We start from the raw sequence: 25,912 nt of genomic DNA, 5'->3' as shown, positions 1-25,912 counted from the left end.
GGCACATAACAACAACAACAACAATCTAAAATAAGAATGTATACATAATTCCCTCTGTTTTCCATTTTTGTGAGGCTAATTTATTTAACATAAATATTTGTATTTCAAATTTCACATAAATCCTATCATATTTTCATTCTTGGCATTGTTCAAGCTAATTTATAATACTAATTTTTTTATTCATCAACAAATCATCAGTAAGTCGTAGAAATATATAGAGAATAAATGAATTACGTTAATTAGTTGTTTGATAAATACCAAACACTGATACAAAGAAAAATATCATGCACATTGTTGCACGCCTTGCCTGTCCAGCAGGAATAAGGACACAACACACCAGCGATTCCTTCTCACGGCAGTTTACTCAGGAGTTAGTTACAGTTAGGGAGAAAACATGGAGTTCCTTTTTGGACCCTTCCGGGTGTGGCTTTTATCCCCTTCTCGGTACACCGCCCATCAGTCTCATGTGTCATGCCTCCATTGGACCATTAACCCCACGTGAGATCAAGCCGTTGACCAATAAAGACACGGTGACCAAATAAGGTCTTATTTGTGATTAAGGCAAACAAAGAGAAGCAGGAAATCAGCGCCATCTTGTAATGGCGACTGCACATGGCCTTCCACAGCACATGCTCATAACTACCCTACATTTTTAGAAATCTACCAATTATAAGGGCTTTGGTCTTTGAAATTGTTACTCTCACTTTGGCCAGCTGGATACTAATATAATATTTGAAACAACTTGGTAAATAACTTTGATAAGTCTTCTAAACTTAAAAAAATCTTTGCATCCTCATTCTAGCAAAACCAACTTTAAACTCAACTTTAAAGATGTTATGTCATGTAATAATTCAGTATATATTAAGTAAAATTGAGCATTATTATAAATTCATACTCCTTTTGGAAATGAATTATGAGTTCAAGTAAATCTGACAAACCTCCCTGTTAAACTTGCTGGCTCAAATCTGTTTTATCAAAGAGGGTTTTTTTTTAACATACAATGCATGATCAGCTGAATTGCATAAGCCTCTCAATAGGCTTCAGTGTTACAATTTTCCCTATTTTATTGAAAAATTATTTAGAAATTTACCAAGGCACTTTATAGGTATTTCTGGTGATGATTTCCTTGATTATATATCAACAAATTATCATAATTTTAAACTAAGTCTTTTCATTATTTAAGAGGAAGATCTGAACTGTGAATTTTTTTATTGATTTAAAATCAAGAAAATAGTATTTCTCATCTTAGTAGGTATATGAGGAAGAAAAGTTATTTTTGATTCTTAAGAAAATCACAAAGAGGAATTACCTATAGATTGGAGCTGGAACTGCATTCCACTTGTAATGCCTCTGTCAGCAAAGACTTAGTGGAAGAGGGTTTATAATAAATATTCACATCTGCTGCTTTGGACACTCTAATCCATCCTAAGGATCTTTGCTGTGTCAGGCTTTGTTCTAGATGAAGAAGCCAAGTAGTTATAAAAGTTTGCAAATAGGCCATATTTATCATGGTTGGTTTTACTTTTATAACCTCTTTCTGTTTCAGAGATATTCATGACCATTTAGAGTATTATTTGTGATTAAATATTTCACTGTGGTTTTCACGGTGATCTCATTTTAGAACTTTGAAAGGAATGAATAAGTTCTGTTTTCATAATTTGTCACTAGCTTAAATCTGTCAAAAAGGCATCATTGATTTCAGTGCCATAGTGGTTATAGAAAAGATGATGGGTAAATACTCGGGCTCTGAATCCCAATTGATTAAGTAGCTTTACTCATACTTAGAATGTCATGTGGAGCTAGTTACTAAGCCTTTTCAAACCTTTCTTTTTTCATCTACATAAATCTTTAACATGGATTATGATGGTAAATCCTTTATGTGATAATCCATATCAAGTACTAAATAAAATGGTACTATAGAGGGAAAGCTTACTAATTTTTAGATATTTCTAATACGATAATATACCCTAATTATGATTATATAATCATATTTAGAGTCACGATATCCTTATTCAACCAAATTATTGAGTTTATGTAAACATATTCTATTTCCTTGGAACTTGCTTCCAAATTCCCTAGTAGTTTCCCACTGGAATACCTAAATAAAGTATTAATTAAAATTGGATTGCCAGTTCTCATTTGATAGTAAATTCGTTCTCATTTTATAAAAAAATCCCCACTCAAATGTATTTAATATAAAAATTATGAGAAGACATTGTGTTGTATTTAGCTTTCTTATGCAACAAAATGCAATTTAATAAAGTTTTGAATATAGTGTGAAAAGTCTAAGTCATCTCTGAAATGAAGGTGTCTACTTTAACTCCAAGAAAATAAGAAACTTATTTTAAGGAGTGTCACCTTTTGAAAGCAGAAATGTATATTATTTTATTTTTTCAATATTCAGAATAATAATTTAAATTCCAATTCAAATACATAAATTACTTGTGATATATAACTTTTTGGTAGATAGACATTGCAAATCTCCACTTATAACACATACCGAACAGGATAGAACAGGGCTCAGAACTGTTGTCCCTAGGGTCATTATGAGTTGTATTAGATTCTGTAGCACCTAACAGTAACAATAACATCTCTAAAGTCTTTGTAACATATAATTTATTTGAGATAGTTAAGTACAGTGCATCATTGTTTTAAATATTAAAATATTTTAATATAAAATAAAAGAACTTAAGGAGAATTGTGGGATATTTCTCGATTTCTGAAAGAAATTCTGATAGAGCACTAGATTTTTGTGAGGTTACCCCCTCTTCATTTTTATTTTATTTTGTTTAATGTACAAAAGTTGTATACCTGGTGTATCATTCATGTATGTTGCATTTTCACATATTACTACATTCACATTGTGTTTCTAAGGATCACTCATATACCCTGTGTTTAGAAAATTAATCATCATTAATCTATGCCTACAAGAGTCCTGCTTTTTCAGGTCCTCATTGTCTCTTTCCTAATTCCCTCACTTCCCCTCTCACCAAACTGTTATCCTGGTAGTCGCCTCCCTGCCCTACCCCCTGGTCCTCTGCCTCCCTCTCCTTCTCCTTTTTATTTTATTTACATCTAATTACTGACTTGTCTTACTTTTTAGTGAAATGATTTCTAATACACATAATAGTTAATTCATCTTTAATGACTGCAATCTAATATAAAATTATTTTTTAATTACACTTAAAATAAGCCAGAATATTCCATTGCTTGTAAGCTGTGACTGGTTGACATAAAAGTTTGTGGCATTCCTCTCTCTTTCTCTCGCTCCCTCCCTTTCTCTCTCCCCCTCCCCCGCCCCCCCTTTCCAGGTCGAGTTTTAGCTGTGGCGAGTGGCAGTGGAGTTATCCATTTGCTGGATCTTAAATCAGGGCAGATTCACAAGTTGACGGGCCAAGAGAGTGAGGCACAGACAGTGGTGTTTTCTTATGATGGCCAGAGTCTGTTTGCCGGAGGCTCTGATGGCACAGTTCGAACGTGGTCTTGATGGTCATCTCTCTGCGGAAACCTTCCCTTTAAAGCTTGACAATGCATCCTGTAAACCAGTAAACGGCTGATTAAATATGCTAGCAGGTAACAATCGCAATTTACTTTAAAACAAACAACAAATATATATTTAATCTTTTTGTGACTACCAATAAAAAAATTTAAACTTTCTGCAAAATTGTTTGTGTCTGGGTCTTTTTCTCTCTCTCATTTTGATAAAAATGTAGAGACAGAGCATCTTTGCTAGTGGTTTGGAAGAAACAGCTATACAATGACGCCTAATGACAGACTAGATGAATTACAGGAGATTGATTTTTAATGTTAGAGAACAAACTGCAGAAGAAATCAGCTACTTCCCCCACCACACCCCTCATCAAATTCAAGCTGCAGAAAGATCTGAACTTTAATCATAGAACACTGGGAAAGTCCTTATGCAATCCAAAGGTCAGATGAAATCTGTGAACATTCCTTTTTCCAGATTCTTAGGCAATGATTATGCCTTATCTATTAATAAAAATCGAGGACTGCAGATGGCTCAAATTTAAATGCAAGCCTCTTCCGGACTTTCATCTCTGCAGCTCATCCAAGAATGCATTAGGTATAATTACAATGATGATTTTGTTGTTGTTGTAATTTCAATGCAAATAAGTATCTCACACGCTCCCCTGGTCCCCTTTTCAAATGCATGCATCCTGCTGTATAGGGAGACAGAGAGAGAGAGAGAGAGCAAGTGCCAAGAGAAGGCTCTAGCCTGGTCTCCAGAAGCAGCTCCGGATTTTGACCAAGCTGAGCTCAGAAGCCAGTTGTTGGCGCTGTCCGTGGTGCTGAGGAATTCCCGGCTGCCGGCAGAACGAGCTCCACATCAGCAGTCTGCAAACTGCTCGCAGTGATGCAGAAACCCAGCTAAAGTTGCTCCTTGCCTTCACGTTCACACTTAGCATTTTCTGGTGTGTAAGAGGGGATCCGAGCAACATATTTTGGATGATGCTGATGGTATTACCGGCGGAACGGGCTTTAAGCATGCTGTTGCTGTTTGTGGTCCTGAGAGCCTAGCGAAATCACCTCTGCTGCCGTAGCAAACACTGTGTAAGTGAACTCATGTGTGGAGGAGGCGTAATCAGCCGGGAAATTTCAGAGAAGGATCTAGGAAAAATGCTAAAAATAAGTTCAACATGATTCTACTACTGGGGTCTGGATTTCTACAGGACCGGCATTGCTTCTTGCTTTGAATTCTGAAGACAGGTCCGAAGCTTATTTCTTATGTGTGTCTGCTGTGTTTCTCCCTGGAAGGGCGGGAGACTGCTTCTTGACTGTTTTGAAATGGGTGGTAGAGAGAATGGATTGCCTATAATTCATGCTTGAAAATGTATTCTTTGGACAATTAAAGAGGAACTACTTTCCCTAAAACCTGCCTGACCTTTTAGTACATATTGGTCTGTGACCCCCTCCATCACTATTAACCTCCAGAGTGACTAGGTAAGTGTATCTTTTGACATGAACATTTTTTTTGCCAAATAAACAGATGCAGTAATTTTAAGTAAAATATGTAGCAATATAGGGGGTCGGGGGGAAAGTTTAGCCAGGAAGTAATCCTCAGCTTGGCAATGTTTACTTATTAAAATCTTCAAATAAACATTTTATTTCTGTTTTTCTAATGTTTCTTCTCCTCAATATATAATATTATAAATTGCACTACTGGATCTAATGTATGAAGGAAGCTGCTCTAAAAATACCCACAGAACTTTGTTTTAATAAAAAGAAAATCTTGAGTTGTTTTTGTTGTTGTTGTTGTTGCAGCAGATTTTAAAATGTACTTCAAATAATAAAAGCTTGTTTAATGTTAATATCCAGTATATCTTACCTCCTTATTTTTTTACCTCTAAGTTTACATTTATCATAATCTGACATATTAATGCCTACCTGTAGCTTTCAAAGAGATCATTTTCTGTCTATGTCCTTTTGAAGTAGACTGATACGTGTATATTTATGGCTTACCTAGCGTGCTCTGACAGATACTACCAGAATAGTATAAGAAAGCACAATAGCTCCTTTTTCTTCCAATATAAACTTTTTAAATGCAGGAGAGATAAATAATAGCATGTTTAATTAGTTAAATACATTCATGCTTTTTTAGAGGCTTGTATGTGTTTGGCCTCTGTAGTAATTTGAGAGGAAAAAATGCTTTGTCAATGGAGCTTCAAGCTTCTCAAGTTGGAATTATAGGTTTGCATTTTCCTGTTCTATCATGGATCATTTTTTGACATATTTTAAAAGAATCCCATCTACATTATCATTATCTACCTAAAAAGAATTTTAACATCAGTGAGCAGTTTCCTTTGGAAGGAAAGCATGAATATTCTACCTCCCATTTTCCTATTACTAAAATTTGCATAGCTAACTTAAAATGCACACTATAATATGATAGTGCATGAAGTTTCCCAAACCACTTAGATCTTATTTAAAGTCATCATCTGTACATGGAATACTGAGGAGATTGTTCATCATTGCTCTTGTTGTGATCTGAAAAGAAACCAATAAATGACATTCATAAATTATCTGTAAATGTCTTATATGTAATATTAGGGATATAACATAAATTCAATAGTATTTAAATAGATGAATCAACCATTTACCTATGTTGTCCTTATCTGTTCCTCTCAAAGGCACAATTTCCTCAGAACCTTTGTGTGAGATAGTCATCCTAAATATTTATGTATACATATGGCTACAACCAACAATCCACATCAAGTAAAGTTTACAAGAGCCATGAGCCAATACTATTAAAATTAATGAAATGTATTTATTATAAGTAGCAAAACCCTGTGGTAGTTTCAGAAAGTTCTGTGAACAAGTGTATGCTGGCCTTATTCTGAAAGCTGCCTAGATGCAAATATTTTGACATGTCAAAAGGAAAACTGTTCTTAAGAATGTGAAAGTGGTAGTAATTTTATTGCGAAGCAATTAGTTAAAGTAGTATTACCTGAATTCTGGATCACTGTTGCAGTAAAAATAATATTAACAGAAACATCTTTCCTGCCCACTAGGAGCTTACCTCTTGAGTAAAATAAAGATATGGACAAGAGTCCAAATAATTTTAATTTTAACAAACTTTCTTTGATATGCTAGTTCTATTTTACTATTTATTCTTTTAAATATCCTTTGTTTTATTAACTGTCAAATAGTTTATACTGTTTTTATTCTTAGCTATGTTTCAGAATCCAGATTCTTATTCAGGAAAACATTTTACTCCATGTCAGTACCATCATTGTTTCCAATAATAGGCACAAGGAAGTAGTAAAGCTTTCATACTAGTTTTGTACTATCTCTACCCCAATTGTAACTTCAACTATTGGATTTCCCCTTTATATAGAAATAGATTTCCCTCAACAACCTACTTTTTTTGATACAGAAGATAAGTACATATATATATCCGATAACTTTTTTATTAGTAATAATAAATAATGTGAATCCAAACATTCTTGAACTGATTGTAATCATTACTTGTCACCAACTTTTGAAGTTTAGTAAAATCAACTCATGTGATTCAAACAAATTAGAACTTTAAAATGAAAAAGTTCATTTCAAGTTGAAGTACCTAGGTAGAATAATTTGTAAATGACAATTTTAATGCATATGTTACAAAATGCAAACTCTTAAAACTTCTTAATAAAATGTAGATAGTTGCATGAACTTAGACTTTTTGGAGTACTAGTGGTTTTTTTTTATGGATCCAAATCATATTTAAGAGCATGGCCTTAATTAAATCTACATTCTCTTCTTGTATGTCAAATTATTCTCTTTAAATATTTCTTTTCAGCTGACCCCTCTTGTATTCCCATGGAAGCAGCTGTGTATATTGACTATTAGGAGCACATCCAGACACGTTTGAGGAGGGGGATGGCTCTTCATATCCATGAAGCCTGCATACTTCTGTTGGTCCTCCCTGGATTGGTTACTTCTGCTGCCATCAGTCATGAAGATTACCCTGCCGATGAAGGCGACCAGACTTCCAGCAATGATAATCTGATCTTTGATGACTATCGAGGGAAAGGGTGTGTGGATGACAGCGGTTTTGTATACAAGTTGGGAGAACGATTTTTCCCGGGACATTCCAACTGTCCATGCATCTGTGCTTTGGATGGACCTGTTTGTGACCAGCCAGAATGTCCTAAAATTCACCCAAAGTGTACTAAAGTGGAACACAATGGATGCTGTCCTGAGTGCAAAGAAGTGAAAAACTTTTGTGAATATCATGGGAAAAATTACAAAATCTTGGAGGAATTTAAGGTATGAATGACCCTCCGTATTTGTTAAGCACTAACTTTTGATATGTTATGCTTAGTAGAATGCTACATAAAAGAATAAAACTAGGAAATTTATTTTACATTTTCCTTTGAATTTAAGATTATTTTATTGCAACACACACACAGAAGTAGTCTTGAGGTCAACAAGTAGTGAATTGACTTACTGGTCACAATCTATACTTTTTTTCCTAATAACCCTCCCCGTAAGAAATGTGTGGGGTATCTTGAGATTTTTACATCTTGCCTCTGTCTTTCTTCTATGTTATTATAAAATATCTTCTTGAGGAAACTTAGTTATGTCTGTAGCCCCTTAATGAAATCAAAGAGAGTTTTTTGGTGACGTATTAGCTTGATTTGGGAGGTATTGTAGACTTCTTCTTAAGAACAAATAATAGCTTCATTCTGTTCTCTGCTGATTAGAGTTTTTACTTCCAAGATTCCGTATCAAACTTAATTTTTCTCTCAATCTTTGCATTATAAAAGGTAGTTAAAAAAAGAACCATTATTTTCTTCACCTTCATGGTATTTATTGGTCTTTCTTTTACTGCTTGTGTCATATTTTAAAATACCTTGGAGTTTGTTTTTAGTTTTTCTTGGATTCTTTATTCTCCAATAGCTAATTTTAATGAGGATATCCTACAAGCTAGCTCTGAAGCCTGAAGGTATAAATTAGTACATCAAAAGTTTCCTCCTTGGATGTAATGGCAGTATGTGCCTTGGAGTATCTATTATACTGATGGCTTGATGGAAAAGGTTCTCATTTTATCTAGTCAAGTTCTGTGACAAACTACTCAAAACTTTATAGGCAAGAAATACAGAGTTGATTATCAGTTATGTGATTGTTAATGTTTGGAAAAAATGTCCAGCTTTTAATACTGGCCAAATCTCCTCCTCCACAAGAGTCACATTGTGCCAAAAGTTAACATCGGAACAATAAATTTTTAGTGGTCATAATCCAGTGGAAAGATTCAATATATTGGTACTTCACCATATTCCACATATTCCAAGTTACAGGTTTATACTATTTCTAATTTATAGAAAATATATAATAATTTTAAATAGATTCCTTAGAATATAAAGGAAAAATTAATTATAATGCTCATGTTCATTGTTAGATGTAAATATTGCTTTATAATTTTATTTATCCTGTGATATTTAATTGCAGAATACTTGGAAACAAAAGCATGAAAGTCTAGTAAAACTTACCATTATTAACAATAAATGGTAATTACAAACCAAAAGGACAAACAAATATATCTTAGAGAAGATGCAACCAGGGTGCTCCTTAGAGGCAAGGATAGTGAAACTTTGTCTCACACATTCTGGGCATGTTAGGAGAGGCCAGTCCTTGGAAGAGGTTACCGTGCTTGGAAAGGTGGAGGGTCTGTGAAGGAGGGGAAGGACCTCAGTTGAATAAGTTGACACAATGACTGTAACAACGGGTTCAAGGACAGCAGAAGATAATGAAGACAGCACAGGAAAGGGCGGAGGTCAGTACACTATGAGTTAGAGTTGACTTGGCGATGCGTAACAACTAACAAACAGCAACTTATTAACTGTTCACTGACCTCTAAACTGTTAGATATACTTTTGCATCACGTATTTTTACTTTATTGGGAGTAAATATACATACTAATACGAGTAAAAACACATGAACTGAATACATAATTTGATTCTAGACATAGCTCCAGAAGCATGTCTCATAACATGTCCACATCGCTCAACCAGGAAACAGTAAAAGGATTGTAGAAACATCTTAAAACTTACCTCAAGCAAAAGTGAGTATATCAGATAAAATTTCTGCGGTCTATGCACTTTGATAAGTACTTCATAAACAAAGAAAAAGAGAGTTTAAGCTTGGCTAACTCCATTAAAATGCTAGAAATTGTTCTTACCACAGAATATTTTAAATAATGCAGATAGTACAAAATGTATAAATGTGAATAATCTTTATATGTAGTTATTGTAATTAATTTTAACCAATTATTGTGCACAGTTAATCTACCTGACTTGTGCAATGGGCTTTTTAAGAGTAGTATTTTTTTAAAGAATCAAACAGATGACATTTATCTCAAAGATTTAGAGTCATACAGTGTTTTGAGATTACCTAGCGTAAGTTCTACATTAAAAAAAAAGAACTGAGACAAAAAAAAAAGCAAGTTACTTACCTGTAATCATCAAATTAGTTAACATGACAGTGACTGCAACAGTGAACTTCATGAAGTACAGAGAAGATGATGAGGATAGAGCAGGAGAGGCATGACTTCTATCTGTTGCATGGTGAGGTCCCTAAGTAAAAGTCAACTGGACTGCACTTAACCATGACAATAATATCTATCAAATCCCTCAAAGCACTTTGACTTTAGAGTCAAGTAGATCCGGATTCCAATCCCAAAGATATCACTTTGATAGGTTACTTTTGATGAAACCCTTAACTATTCTAAGCATCAGTGATATTGACTTTAAAATGGTTGAAATAATAATTACCTTCCTGTGGAAGAACATATTATAATGGCTTAGTGAAAGAGTTTATGGAAAAGTACTAGTCTTATGATGTCAAGTAGCCAGTAGGTACTAGATAAGTGCTTGTTCCTCTCACTTAAAACTCCAATAACCATAGGTTTATTTTAAGTTCTGAATTCCTTTACAACTTCACTCATATCCTATAATTGAAATTGAACTTTAAAACCATTCAATTAAGAAATGCAATACCTTTGGAAATGTTAGCTAAAATCTATCATCTTGGTTCCTTTAACCTAGTTATCTAGGGAGCAGTAAGTAATTTTTAAAGATGCTCAGAACTTTAATGTCATAATCCTGGCATATTATTAAGGAGTTTGTATCATGAAATATTATTTACATATACTAGGTTAACTCAACTTATTGGGATCTTTAGTATATAATATACAGTAAATATTTTTACAGTATAGGGTATCCAGATGGCAGCATTTCTACTACAGACAAGACAAATTAATGTGGAGAGAGAATAGTGAAATACCTGGAATTAATTATATGAACCACAGTATAAATTGTAAGGTACCTGAAGTCAGAACCTTACCAACTTCTCATGGGGCCTATCCAAGCAAGACTTCTTTTTCTTCAGGACCTTCCAAGTTGAGTTCATTCTTAGGAAAGTAATTAAAATTCATCTGAGAAAAATAAGAATTTAAAAAAGAAACTTTAGTAAAATCAGATACTAAAGTATATAAAAAACTGCAAGGAGACTAGAGAAATAGAGATAAAAAGTGATATCTGACTGAAAGAATAACCACAGAGAGAACATTTAGAGATGAGTTGGTGAAGAGTAGATAGGAGGGAATGACTATTTAGTCAAAATATTTCTAGTTGGTTTGAAGAGAAACAGAATAAAATGCAGGTTTGTGCATAGAGATGACCTACTTAAATACAATTTTCCCCCCAAAGTGTTATTTTGCAGCCAAGAACAGAATTGAATAAAAGATGAAGAGAAATTAATGGCAGAGCAGAGAGAACAGTAAAATTATTGGATTAAAAAAACAAAGGGTGGAAGGACATGCATAACACAACACCACTCAGGACACTATTTTCTGAAAAATAAATTCCACTGTGTAGTCTAGAGTCTGCTCTCTCACCACTCCAAATACCTACTATCTCATTGACTTCTCTTTATTCTGTGTGTGCATGATTTGGTGAACAATCTTACATCATTTCTGACCTCTATGTCGACACTTCAAGACTCTATTCAGGCCTCATCTCAACTGAAACATCTGTCTTCTTGTCTCATGATGTTTCTTGAGATGGGGTCTCATTCTTCTCCTCTAACCTCATGCAATATTCCATGCAACTCATTATAGCAGTAAGTGTAGTCAGACACTGTTAAGTACTCTAAATGTACTTTAATGCCTTTCATTTTAGTAATTATACCATTATAATTATACTTTTACTAGTCCTATTTTACAGATGAGAGAACTGAGTACCAATGTGTAAATAACTTGCTCAGGGTCATGGAACTAGAATGTACATGAGCAATTCAAACCCAGAAAACCTGCCTACAGAATCTTACATCTTGCCTTTTACCTTGATGGTCTCTATTACACGGAATTACTGCACATAACGTGAAATAACCCATCTCTCCTATGAACAGTGAACCTTTTATTCTACAAACTATCCTATTTTATATTTCCAATCCCCAGTACAAAGTGAACTAACTAAAGGCAATCAATACATTTTTAATGAAGGATGTTAAGGATTCGCATCTAACAGGTAACTTATAGAATACCAAGCTAGAGTTCACTTACATTGTTGCTATTATGTGCTCCAAAGCCAGAATGGACTCATAACTAACCCTCTAGCATGTTTTCAGAAGCTGTAAATCATATTGGAGGAGATTGTCCATCTTTCTCCCATGGATCGGCTGGTGGGTTTAACTGTCTGCTTTTGGATTGCCGGTGCGACTCCTTAACCACTAAGTCACTAACCTCCCTTATACTTTCTGTTCATTTGTTTATGTGTTTATTGTAATTAGTTAAGGAACACCCAAAGTTCTGATAGAGAATACCCTCTGGGTATCTAAAGTTGACGCAGTTTGAAGTTCCTATTTCTATTTTAGAGCTCTGGTGCCTTAATGGTAGAGGAAGTACTCTGTCATTGGCGAGCTTTGTGTTTTGAATCCACCAGCTGCTCCGGTGGAGAAAGATGGGAAACTTCTCCCATGTGTACTTCTATTCTGTCCCTACTCTCATTATCTCTCCAAACACAAGACTGGGTCTGGATCAAGTCTCAATCCCAACTTTACAATGACCACCCAGTATGTTAGGTAAGTTCTGTCTGTGACTCTGCATAGTTTCAACAACAATAACAGCAGCATGGTCACAAAACCTAAGTCCACTTTCATCTTTTATGAGTTTGTAGTGTGTGCTATTGAGTTAGAACCAACTCATAGCTGACCCTGTAGTGGGTTTTCAGAAGCAGTAAATCGCACTGGAGGAGAACCTCCATCCTTCTCCTTCTGAGCAGCTGATGGATTCGAGCCTCATATCTTTGGGATTGCAGTGCAGCTTCTTACTACCACCAGGCCACCTATCATTTTGTAAATACCAAAACCAAATATAAATTTTTCTATGTGTGACAATTAATGAGAATAATAATAGTCATATAAATCCTAAAGTTTCTTTCCCAACATTATAGAAGCAAGCTTTGAAGAATATTTTGTTTTTTTCTTTACTTCTTTTGAAAAATTCTTTAGTGTTCTGATAATATTATACTAAGAGAAAGGTCAATGCAGTAGGTTCTCTCATTTTTCTTTTATGTGTACCCAGGTAAAATGACACTAGAACTTACTTTTAAAAAATGAGTACAAGTAATGAATTACAATAGTGTTTCCTAACCACCGCCCCCCCCAAAAAAAGGTTGATTGGAAACATAGGCTCTATCTATCAGTTTTGCCTCTGTGCTTAACTATTTCATGCTGAGTTTCTGAAAAGGAGAAATAATATCCTATTTTTGCTCAGTATTTTTATAACACTGACTCTGCTGGATATTTCTGGATATTTCTTTATACTTTAAAAAACTCTTGATTTAATTTTAGGTCATCCATTGAAGGTTATACTATGTGCAGCTGAAAGAAATCTTATTTCAACTTTTGCATACCCATTTTATTTTAAAAGGTGATTTTTGCAACAGTCAATATCTAGTGTCCCCAACTTTGCACTTGGGTTTGTCTATGGTCAATATTTCTTTGCAGGCATCACCCTTTGCACTCTCCCCACTATACTTTTGGCCAAAGACAAATTGGCCAAGTCTCTGATTTTTCTGTTTGAAAACCTTGGTGTGAATATTTTCTCATGCTTCACATTTGGTGTTGATGTTGTTTCTGTGTAAATAGAATAAGCCTTTTTTTCATGCTGTAGTAGGCTGCATAGTTTTTGCCCTAAATTTTGTATTTAATATTTAAGACTTGAGGAAAGAGACAAAGGGGACAAGAAGTTAAGCACTTGGATTATTTTGACATGTGATCACCCCCACCACTCCCACTATGCTTTAAACCAGTTTAGCTGAAAACTGACTTAACTTTAGTGCACACATACACACATACGTCTGTCCTCATACACACCCAAGGATAGTTTTTCTAGCTGTTTAACAAATCTGGGCTCCTACGATGAATGGCAGATGTAAAATTAAATGTTCAAAAACGAGCAGAAATACCTTTGAAGTTGGCCATAGATGAGTTTGTTTGAGATCTGATTTCATTTAACTCTGGGGAGGAAAGGGAGGCAATTGGGTACAAGAGCTATGGAACCAGATAAATGACAAAACAGGGAAAGGGAAGGTTGTGGGGAAATCCCATTAAGGGGACAAATAGCCATTAACTTATGGAAACACAATTCATTGCTCCACTCACACATTCCCTCATATGCTACTATACTAGATTTTTTTAAATATACTGGATTTTAAGAAAGGCATGTGAATTGAGAATGTTACCATAGGCTTTACAATTTACATTACAAAGTCATTTTTTTAACAGTAGGAAATTCTATCTTTACTTTAACATAGAAATGAGTAAATTTTATATAATATGAGTGAATCTCTTAAGAAATGTTATTCAAGATGTAGTTTATGAGTTTTCAGAGGCATTTTGAAGACTTGATCCAAGAAAAGTTTAGGAATACATCATTTCCTGTAAGATATTTCATGCAAGAAAGATATTTAGGGATCTTCAGTTGAGAGGTTGTGAAGCTCAGTTCTACAGTGGTTTTGCAAAGTGTGTTTTGTGGCTCAACATAGATTTCAAATAAATTCAGGGATGCCTTTTCTTTTCATGTTTTTTAGAAAGAACAAATACTTATCAAATTGCTGCCTATTGAAGATTCAATCTAGAAAGTGGTATTCACTGGGCTCAATGTAGATATATTATTTTAATGTAGATATTTTTAAAGAAAGAAGGAAATTCCCATAGTTTCAATAAATAGATAATTTTGACTTAAATTGTAATATCTGACCCAGGATATTAGAATTCCATTTTTTTAATTAATTTAATATATTTATTTAATTGTATCCTAGTTTGGCATTAGCATATTGTGCTCATTTGCCTGTTTCAATTTTGCGGAATTACACAAGATCTAAGAAATCCATCAAATTTTTAAAAATATTTTCTCCTTCAAACACTGCACTGAAAATTGGGAATGGTCACTAGGTCAGATGATACTGTTCAACATGAGGAAATAGAGGTGTGCAAATAAATGGCTCTAAGTTAACCCTGAGGAATGAAACAGCCCATTTTCAGTCAGAATTTGCCACTTGCTTTAAATTTTAAGAAAATTGATGGTCAGTTCGATTTTTGGTTAGCTGTACATAGGAGTAATTTTTCATGTTCTCCCAGAGATATTTACGGCTGTCCTTCATGTTGGAGAATGTTGCAGTTAATGGCGATAACTGTGATAGGTATGACTATGGAGATTTGTGGCTGGGCTTCTGCACCCAATGCACATGGGGAGATTGGTGATTGATTTGCAAACAAGCTGGAGATTTGCAGAACTTGTCACTGATAGTGCCTAACTCAGACTTGAGGGCAGCCATCAATGGTTTTATAGATATTGATGGCTTCCCCGTTCTTTACACAGTCACCAAAAGTGTGAATAGAAACTGAATGAGAATGGACATTGACCATTCAAGGGTATGATAGGCACAAATCTGTTTTCTTCTACTTCTTATGTTTTATAACTCAGATATATACATATAAACATATGTGTGTGTGTGTTGTTGATTGTTGTCGAGCTGAACACAACTCATAGCGATCCTATGAATAAAAGACCTGAAGCTCTTCTATACAATCATGGTTTCTCAAAGTTCATAGAATTTCCAGAGGTATGTTGTTTAGGAAGTGGATGCCATTCCTTCACACACACACACGCACACACACACACACATATATGAAATTTATGAGTTAATGTATAATTGCAAGATCTAGATTCATTATACATGAAATATATATATATGAAATTGATTAGTTCATGTATAATTGCATGATCCAGATTCAATAGACATTATATATATATATATTTATATATACATGAAATTGATTAGTTCATATATAATTGCATTATCCAAATTCAAATTTCTTCATACATTCTTGGATGTATGTATATGTCTGTGAATTAAACAGGAATGGCCAAGAATGTTCTTACGTTAAGAACATCTCCTCAAGATTAAGTGAGTCCTGTTTCTATTCCTTGTAGCCTTGCTACCTAGACTAGTGACCATATTGTTTTGGAAATTTCTTCCTACAATTGATTTATATATCTGTCAGTTTGCCTTGTCGTACACAGGACAAGAAGGAAAAAAAACTTATATTTCAGTTGTTCTTTGCTACGTTTTCAAGGAAGAGCTAAAACAAATAATATTTGAAGTTTTCAGTGGGTTTACTTATCCAGGTGATCTTTATTACAATAACTCAAAATGGGGAAGTTGAGTTGATCCTGTCTTATCAAACTGAGTAGAGCTGCCCTATACAGTTTCCAAGACTAGTCATTGAAGAGGGAGCTCTAGAAACCTGTGAGTGAGGAGTTGAGCTGGCAACCCAAAGGCAGGTGGTTTGAATTCATTAGCTGCTCCATGGGAAAAAGATGTTCTTGGCCATTATTAGTTGAGCACTGGCTTTTAAAATATCTGAATTTTGGGCTTTTCTCACTACTACTGATTGTCATTGGTAATGTCAACCTGACATGCCTCCATAGTTGATTTTCTTCACTCTAGGTTGCTGTATGGCACATAACAATATAGCTCTATCTTTGCAAGAATTTAATGACACTGTGAAAAGAATGAATAAATATCAAGTGAGAAGAAATATTATTTCCTAAAAAATTTTCAAATCCCATTATTTTATGATTATAAGAAGTATATAAAAACACACTGAATAAAACTCTTTCTCTACTTAATCATGTGACCATGAATAAAACTCAATATACTTATGTTTCTACCTTTAAAATGAATGAATTCATATAATCACATGTTGTTGTTGTTGTTAGGTGCCATCGAGTCACTTGTGACTCATAGCGACCATATGTACAACATCCCTAAACTCTGCTCTGTCCTGTGCCAATCTCACCGTCTCTGACACACCCATCCCGATTACCCCAGTCACTGAATCAATACACCTCATAGAGGGCCTCCCCCTTCTGTGCTGTCCCTCCACCCTACCAACTATGATGTCCCTCTCCAAGGACCGGTCCCTCCTTGCAACATGTCCAAAGTATGTTAGACGGAGCCTTAGAATCCTTGCTTCCAAGGAGCAGCGCAGGATGAATCTGTTTGTTTTCCTAGCAGTCCATGGTACCCTCAATACTCTTCACCAGCACCACAGCTCAAAGGCATCAATTCTCCTTCTATCCTCCTTAATCATTGTCCAACTCTCTGATGCATAGCAAGTGATTGCAAAGACCATGGCCTGTATCAGACGCACCTTAGTCTCCAAAGAGACACCATTGCTCTTCAGTACATAGACCTTGAAAATAAGAGATTTGAAAACATATTATTATATATCAATTTATAACTAAAAATTCTGATCATAAATTTGATGGAATTGGTTTAATGAAACAGCGTTCATTTGAGATTTTGAATTCTTTGTTTTATTTGTTGTTTGATATTTATCAGCCACAACTATTCTTACTTATTGGCATAGCATTGAGTTTATAGTATTTGAGTTTATACACATGCCTTCTGTGTTTAGGAATCATAGTGTATTTTTTAATAATCCATATCCTTTATTCAAAAGCTGATTGTAGATAATAGAATTGGAAAACAATTTTCAATTTTTTTTCTGCTTTCTTATTTATAATAAAGGCCAATGACAAAGGTCAAAAGGCTGTGATAATACCCTAACTACCTGATTTTTTATTTGCTAAGGTGATATAAATACATGTCTTTCCTGTAGACTTTTCTTCTTTATTTTACTATTTAACAAGAAAATATCAGTTAATTTCCTCTTTTCTTTCAATTAGATATGTAAATATGTTGGAAGCAAAATTCTATTTCAGCCAATTGTATATAGAAATGTGATATCAAGTCCTATCACCATGACAACCTAGAGTAGACGTGAACAATAAAATATTGGCACATCTAAATCGGTCTGACACAGATTGAGTACAATTAACAAAAGAAACTAAAGTTTTCAAAGGCTCTGGTGAAAAGGAAAATTGTGATAATGAAACCAAATAACATAAATCAAAGTAAGAGAAAATTTATTTACTATTATTTATTCTCATTATTCTCCACCTTATACTAGGGACTAACAAAAGAGCTTAATTAGCTGTAATTGCCTATTTATTCTGGTGGTTTTAGAAACTGGGGATTTCTGGTCTTGGTTTTCACCAAGGAGGCTTCCCACTCTCATTATAATGCAAGGATAGGCTATGCAGAATTAATGGCAGGTGCAAAAATGTCCAGCTCCATGGTCCGTAGCAAAGGAAGATCCCAACTTGGCTCATGATGAGTATAACCTAAGGAATGCTGCCAATATCCTCAGCCCCAAACCCCTCTATTTAAGTCTTATTGAATAACTACCTATATTTTTATTTTTCTAAAACTTCCCAAAAATTCTCTTAATTCAACAATGTAATTCCCAGGCTCTTTTATATGAACACTACTAGTTTCTCTGAGGTTATTAGTGAGGGTATTTGTTTGGTTTTGTTCTTTGGTTTTGTTTTTATCATGATCCCTTCAATTTAAGAATCAATGCAGCCTTTAGCCCTCTTTGAGAATTTTCTGCCTTTTTTTTTTCTTTTCTCCATCTATTTTTTAATTAACTTTAATGAACATTTACATAGATTTTGGATTTCCATTCATTCATTGTTGCATTTTTCTCCCTGTCCCCCAGTTCGCTCTTCTCTTGAAAAGTAAAAGAAAAATTCTTTCATTGATACACAATTTCTCCCGCCCCGCCAGTACACTCCACTATGCAACCTTAATTCTGGATTCTTGTCATAACCATAATACCCAATCATATATCGCTTTTAAACTGTTCTCTCCTTCATCTGATTGTGTAAGGAGCCCATCCACGTATGTAAGAGATTTGTTTGAGAGTCTCTGAGAGTGTAAATAGTTACCAAACTCAACTAATAGCGGAAAAGGTGGATATTTAATTCCACACAAAGACACATTGAAGAAATGACTGGTATTTTAATTCTGAAGAATCATTAACTCATTCCACACATGGGTTCACCATGGGTTGAGTATTGGTTTTTGTTTCTTTGTTCTAATGTGTAGTTCACAGCTATATTAGCAATCAATGTATTGTCAAACTGAATTTAAATTAGGCTCTACCATACAATTGAGCAAAGCAATTACCAGACATGCCTTATTCCTGCCTCAGTGTCCACACCCTAAAAATGGGTCTGCTGTTGTTGGGTACTGAAAAGTTGGAACTGACCTATAGCTGTCTGGTGGGTTTCCAGAGGCAGTTAATCCTACAGTAGGAGACTGTCCATCATTCTCCCGTGGTGCAGCTGGTGGTCTTGAACCATGTACCTTTGGTATTGCAGCACAGTTTCTTGCTGCTAGGCCACCAGAGCTCCCTAAAATGGGTCTTCTAAGAATGAAAAACTACTTGGCATACAATAAGTGATTTCTAAATATTGCTTAGCCGCTTTCTTGTGACTATTATTATTAAGCCCTTATTCAATCCTAGATTTCACAAACTGAAAAAGTTTATTGAAAAAGTCTATTAACGTCTTGCATTTTTATAGGAGTCCAATGAAACATGTATTTAAGATTGTTTTCTCATCATACAAAATTCCCTTATAACACTTCTCTTTGTGCAAGTGAGGGAAAAAAGTTTATTTCAATTAATATTTTTTTGCCTGTTATTTAGAATGCATTTCATGTAGTTCACGAGCATTTAAAAATTAGTTTTACATGAATATTTTAATTTTAAGTTTTAAAATAGTAGTAACATGTGCTAATAATCTAGAACGAAGGTTGACAAATCAGAGTCCATGAGTAAAATCAGCTTGCAGCATGTGTTTACAAATACATTTTTATTGGAACAAAATTGAACTCATTCCTTTAGACAATGTCTGTGGTTGATTTTGGACTGCAACACAAATTTGAGTAGTCATATAGTCAAAAGGGATTATTTGCAAAGGGTATTTTCCATCTTTTACATATTAAAAGTGTTTTCTTTATTTTTTAAAAAGTTTACTAATTCTTAATCTTCTTTCCTTTCTAATTCCCTTAAATGGTGCTGTCACAGATAATCCTGAGGCTTACAGAATCTTTTTAAGCATGAAGACTTACTTCATCCGTACATGGTCTCAGGGATCTCATGTCACACATGTACATATAAAACGGCATCTAGATTTGCCTACTTCAAATACTATACATATTGCTGTTATTAATAGCATTCATAACTCATATCTCTTTGCACACTTGTCTCTAATGAATACAGCTTTGCTCTTTTCATTGATGTATAATAGCTTATTAACTTCCCACTTACTGAAAATTCTCAGGTGAAATAGATAAGTAAAGATTATAAATTCTTCCATTTTTTGACATCTCTTGGGTTCTGCTTTGGTTGTTACAAGTCAAGCAGATATATTCAATTTAATGTGATATAATAGATATACTAAGTGCTGTAATAATAAGTGGAAAAGTCTGATTACTTAGGTATTGATTTTTTTTTGTAGCACATGGTTTCTAATCCATTTTCCATAGCTTGATTTCCTTTTTAAAAGGTCAAATGTAACTTACATGTGGCATAGTTTTGAGAGGTATACCAAAATAAAAAAAAACATAACTCTAACCAGCAAAAATGCTCCTAGTCTATCCAAATGGTGGCCTAGTGATTACGAAATTGCTCTGACATACTAAAGGCAGGTGGTTCGAATCCACCAGCTGCTCTGAAAGAGAAAGATGGCCAGTCCCCGCCAATAAGGTTTACAGCCTCTGAAAACCCACTAGAAGATCTGCTATCACTCAGTGCCAACTCCATGATGATGACTTGACTTTAGATTTTTTGTGATGCAAAAATTTAAATAAAGAAAGAAGTCATTTATTCTGAAGTGCTTAAAGGAAGCTTTCCAAAGAGTGGTAATTTCAATGCACTGAAAGGATGTTAGACACACTTGAGAAGTTGGCAAAAGTAAATGCAAAGCCACTTTCAGAGAAAATTGAGTCGCTCTGAGGCCGCAGCATAGAGTACCAAGGATACAAATAGTGAAAGAATGAGGAGGAAATTTGGAGGCAGCTAACAGCATGAATGTAAGGCCAAGACACTTCATCCAAAGAGAGGCATTGAAGGGCTTTGATCAGGAAATTGACACAACTTGATCTGTGACAGTGGGGGAAAGATTGCAAATGGTAGTTGGTAGTTTTGTAAAATATTTAACCTATGTGTTGTCTCCTCTAATTCTTTGAACTATGAAGATATTATCCCCGTTTCATAAACTAGAAGACTGAGATTCAGAGGAATTTATAGACTTGTGCATATCACGTAAGTGAAGATTATCAAGGCTAACACACCAAGAAAGGATTCTAGTTCTTGCCCTTACACCTTGTCAGTTTCCATTCATTCCCTTAGGAGTTGTGCAACTAGTGTGATAGAGATAGCTTATTTTTCCTTTCAATATAGACATTACCTCTATTCTTGAATAGCTTTTTTAAAAATTAATTTCAGTGAACATCTACAGAGATTTTGGACTTCCATTCATTCATTGTTGCACTTTTATCCCCGCCCACCCTACCTCCACACTCAGTTCACTCCTCTCCTTGAAAAGCAAAAGAAAAATTTCTTCATTGATACACAATCCCCCGCACACTGCCACCCCCACCCCCACCCCAAGTATACTCCACTCTGCAATCCTCACTCCGGACTCATGATAATCATAATGCCCTAAAATGTACTGCTTTTAAACTATTCTCTCCCTCACTGGCTTCAATGCAGTAAACATAATTTATCCAGCTTTTCTCAGTCTTACCCCCACCCAAATGTCAGCCTCCTTCTACAACAGTGGCACCATATAGTATTTGTCCTTTTGTTACTGAGATATTTCACTCAGCATAATAGCTTTTTTATTATATGTCTGAAGTGTTTCAAGTCAAGTTGCATTCCTTCTTGGCAGTAATGCAGTACACTATTAACCTGAGTAAAAGTCTTTGCTTGCTTCACTCACTTTGTTGCATTTACAAAATGTTTGTTATTTATGTATGCAGATATATGCATCTAATGTAGATTTCTAGTATTAAACAAACTAAGTCTACATTCTAGACACAGTGAGGAATGATGAAGAATGTTATTTAGAATGTATTATTTTTTTAAAAAAAGAATTTTTGCGTTAGTGAAATGTTGTTGTTATTGATTGACATCAAGCCGAGCACAACTCATAGCGACCCTATGAACCAAAGACCTGAACCCTTTCTGTAATTATCATTATTTCTCTACGTTCATAGAGTTTTTAGAGGCACATTGTTTAGGAAGTGGATGCCACTACTACTTCCAAATCTGTCTTAATCTGGGAGTTCCATCAAACACTGTCCACCATGGGTAACCATTATGTAATTTGACACACCCATGGCAGAGCACTCAGCATCACAGCAACCCCAGGTTACTCCAGAACAGCAAATTGACAGACCACTGCTGTGCTACTTAGAAGAATGTTCCTCCAAAATATAGACTTTAAAAAAGAATAACTAAAACGTAGAGCTTGTTATTAACTTTGCAACAGTGGAAATGCAGAGAGTGAAAATTTCTAGTGTCATCTACACTGTCATTTCTTGAAACTAAATAAATAGCCACAATTCTTATTTTCTCTACAGGCTAATTTTGTGGTCCTTTCCTAAATATAACAGAGGAAAAATTGTTCATTATCTCTTTAATTCCACCTAACATTAAAAATAGTATTCTGCCAAAATCTCAAAGAGTAAACTTCTGAGCGTTAGAAGGTTTCCTTATGGAGAAAATGGACAATCACACAGAATCATCTTCTTGTTAATGAGACCTTAGATATTCACATTGAACTAGAGGACACTTAAGTCAAGACTGGAAACTGTGAGCTGAAGTTTTCCTTGTTAGAAATTATTATTTATTATTATTATTATTACTACTACTACTACTACAACTACTACTATTATTCTTTTAAATTTACAAACGTAGAAAAACGATGAAAGTTATACAAGTGTTCAGGTTGTCTATGACTCAATGGCACTTAACAACAACAACAAAAACAACAAGAAAGCTCTGTTGTCCTAGTGGATAGAAAGTTATGCTACCAAGCCAAAGGTGGATGGTTTTAATCTGTGGCCCTCAGGCCTGGCTTTAATTGCTTTTGGTCAAACACTCTTCTAAGTGGTACAGCACTGGTCTGTACACAGGTAATTCGTAGTGGTTGTTGTCATTGTGACACTAATGTGTCAAATGTGATAATGGTCACCCATGGTGGATAGTATTTGGTGGAGCTTCTCAATTAAAACAAGCTTGGAAGCAGGAGTGGCATCCACTTCCAAAATGGTATGCCTTTGGAAACCCTATGAACTTGGAGCAATGACGGCAGTTATACAAATGTTCAGGTCTTTCATTTATAGCATTGCTAGGAGTTGTCTACGACTCGATAGCATTTAACAACAACAAAATTAGATATTGATGTTATATCTGCATAAATAAAAATACACCTTTTTTAATAGAAAAATATTGCCCAGTGACGTTCTCAATGTAACCAGAAGTTGAGTGCAAATATTGCTAAATTTCAGATGGTTGACAGATTGTTTTCAGATGCTAAAGGTACCTTCTTTAAAAATGCAATATTTCAAATAATATATAATAGACATTATTATATCATATTTTAGTTAATTTATGAGCAATATACTCCCCTGAAAAGCATTCCTCCCTTTAAAAATGGACAAAGACACTTTAAAAAAGACAAAATAGAATACTACTCAAGTGGAAACTATAATAATAATAATAGCCATTTAATCCATGCTATTCAGGTTATAAGTTCCTTCACATATTTCATTTCCTCTTATTCTTACAATAATGCAATGAGAAAGATTAAAACAAAAAAAAATTATCATAAAGTTTATTCTGAATCCTAATGATCCTATAGGACAAAATTGAATTGTAAATCAGGGTTTCAATCTGTTATCTTCATGGTCTTTCTATCTTGGAGCAGCTAGTTGATTTGAACCACTGACCTTTTGGTTAGCTATCAAGCAATAAACTAGTCTTTCCAGGGTACTTATGAGAAAGTTCTTTGTTATTATAGTTGTTGTTAGGTCCCATTGAGTCAAGTAAAACTCATAGTTAAACTCTATGAACAGAAGACCTGAACCCTGTCATATCCTCTGCCATCTTTATTATCTCTGATATACTTGAGCCCATTGCTGCAGTCATTATGTCAATGCATCTCATTTGATTCTTCCTCTCTTTCACTGATTCTACATTTTTCCAAGTATGATATCCCTTTCCAAGGAAGAGCCTCTCCTAGTAGTATTCCCAAAGTATTAAAGATGAAGCTTCAAACATCTTAGTCTCCAAGGAGGACTCTATCTGCACTTTTCTGAACCATATCTGCTTGTTCTTTTGGCAGTGAAGGAGGTCCCCAGCAACCTTCTGTAGCACATTACTCAAAGCATCGATTCTTCTGTGGTCCACATCAATTGTTTAGTCTTCAGATTCATAGCAAGTGATTGAGAAAACCAATCAAGTGCATCTTAGTCTTTAAACTGGCATCTTTGCTTTCCGGTATTTTGGAGAAGTCCCTGCCAGTGGATTTACCCACTGCAATATGACACCTGATCTCCTAACTGCTAGTAACAAGGATGTTGATTGTTTATCCAAGCAAGAAAACATCATTGACAATTTCAATCCTTTCTCCACCTATCATTATGCGGTCTGTTAACAGGTGAAACGGTGAAGATCTTTGTTTTCTTGATCTTGTAATTGTTGAGGTGTAATCTATATAGAAAGCTGTAGTTCTTGATCTTCTGCAGCAGGTGTTCCAAGTTCCCTTCACTTTCAGCAAGCAAGGTTGTTGACGCATTTTCCTTCGATCCTGTGGTCACATTCTTCTTCACAGAAGAATTATTCTTCATGAATTACAGCTTCATTAATTGTTTGCAAACATGGAGATTGAATAGATATGGAGAAAGGATACATCTCTGATGCATGCTCTTCCTGATTTTAAACCATCCAGTGCTTCTTTGCTACATTCACACAGCAGCTTCTTGATCTAGGGATAGGTTGCACTTGAACATAATTAAGTATTCTGGGATTCTCATTCTTTTCAATGTCAGACATAGTTTGTTATGATCCATACCATCAAATGCCTTCACATAGTTCTAATGGGAAAGTTAGAGCACCATTAATATTGTACCCTTTTGAAATCATTCTGCAACTGAGAAAACCTATATTTAAATTAGTTAAGTAACTAGTCCAAGATAAAAAGAATACTGTTTAATATTAATATTATGTGTTAGATATCAAACCAGCTTATTACACAGTAGCTTGAAGCTAAATTTCATAGGATACTAATAATTTAATATACCTAGTTACAAAATGTGATGGTCTCTGTGCTCTGTAAAACAATACACACTATACTAGAAAATATATCAAGATATTAATCAATTTTTAAAATTAAATATATGTTCATATCATAACAGCACATGTAACCTTATATATAGTTACTATATATATTTATGCTATAGTTACTCTGCGATATAATTTTATAGAGTGAGGGAAGTTAAGAAGTAAGCTATGAGCTAATTAGCAAGCGAACAAATCTGTCTCAAAGGAAATGCAACCTGAATAATCCTTACAGGCAACGATGCTAAGTTTTATCTCGTATACCTTGGGCATGTTGACAAGAGAGGTAGTCTTTGGAAATAGACATTATGCTAGGAAAGGTGGAGAGTCAGTGAAAGAGAAGAAGACCCTCAATGAGATGGATTGACAGAGCAACTGCAAAAATGGGTCTGGGCATGATGGAGATTGTACACAGGTTACACATGATTGAGATGGCACAGGTTAGAGCAGAGTTTCAATCAGTTATTAATAAGGTTGAAAAAAGATAAGGCTGCTATTCATCAATATACTCAAAGGTACCTGACAACAAACAAGGAGCCACTAATGGACATTAAGATTTATTTAAAACTTGTGTTTT

The 25,912-nt window shown here is 34.7% G+C and overlaps 2 protein-coding genes across 2 annotated transcripts in view; both read left to right on the top strand.

Moving 5' to 3' along the window:
- SPAG16 (sperm associated antigen 16) overlaps positions 1–3,487 on the top strand; it is a 1,218,973-nt gene extending 1,215,486 nt beyond the window's left edge. The window contains exon 16 of the mRNA XM_006891956.1: positions 3,312–3,487. Within this exon, the coding sequence (XP_006892018.1) occupies positions 3,312–3,487 (176 nt within the window). The remainder of the gene's footprint in view (positions 1–3,311) is intronic.
- Positions 3,488–4,912: 1,425 nt separating this feature from the next.
- VWC2L (von Willebrand factor C domain containing protein 2-like) overlaps positions 4,913–25,912 on the top strand; it is a 244,504-nt gene continuing 223,504 nt past the window's right edge. Inside the window, exons 1-2 of the mRNA XM_006891921.1 lie at positions 4,913–4,962; positions 7,304–7,773. Coding sequence (XP_006891983.1) covers positions 7,384–7,773 — 390 coding nt within the window. The 5' untranslated portion in view covers positions 4,913–4,962; positions 7,304–7,383. The remainder of the gene's footprint in view (positions 4,963–7,303; positions 7,774–25,912) is intronic.

Source organism: Elephantulus edwardii, unplaced genomic scaffold (genome assembly GCF_000299155.1).
Source record: "Elephantulus edwardii isolate Elephantulus edwardi_28Jun2011 unplaced genomic scaffold, EleEdw1.0 scaffold00106, whole genome shotgun sequence".
Lineage (NCBI taxonomy): Eukaryota > Metazoa > Chordata > Mammalia > Macroscelidea > Macroscelididae > Elephantulus > Elephantulus edwardii.
Note: the sequence above shows the minus strand (reverse complement) of the source record. Positions and strands in the feature narration are given on the sequence as shown.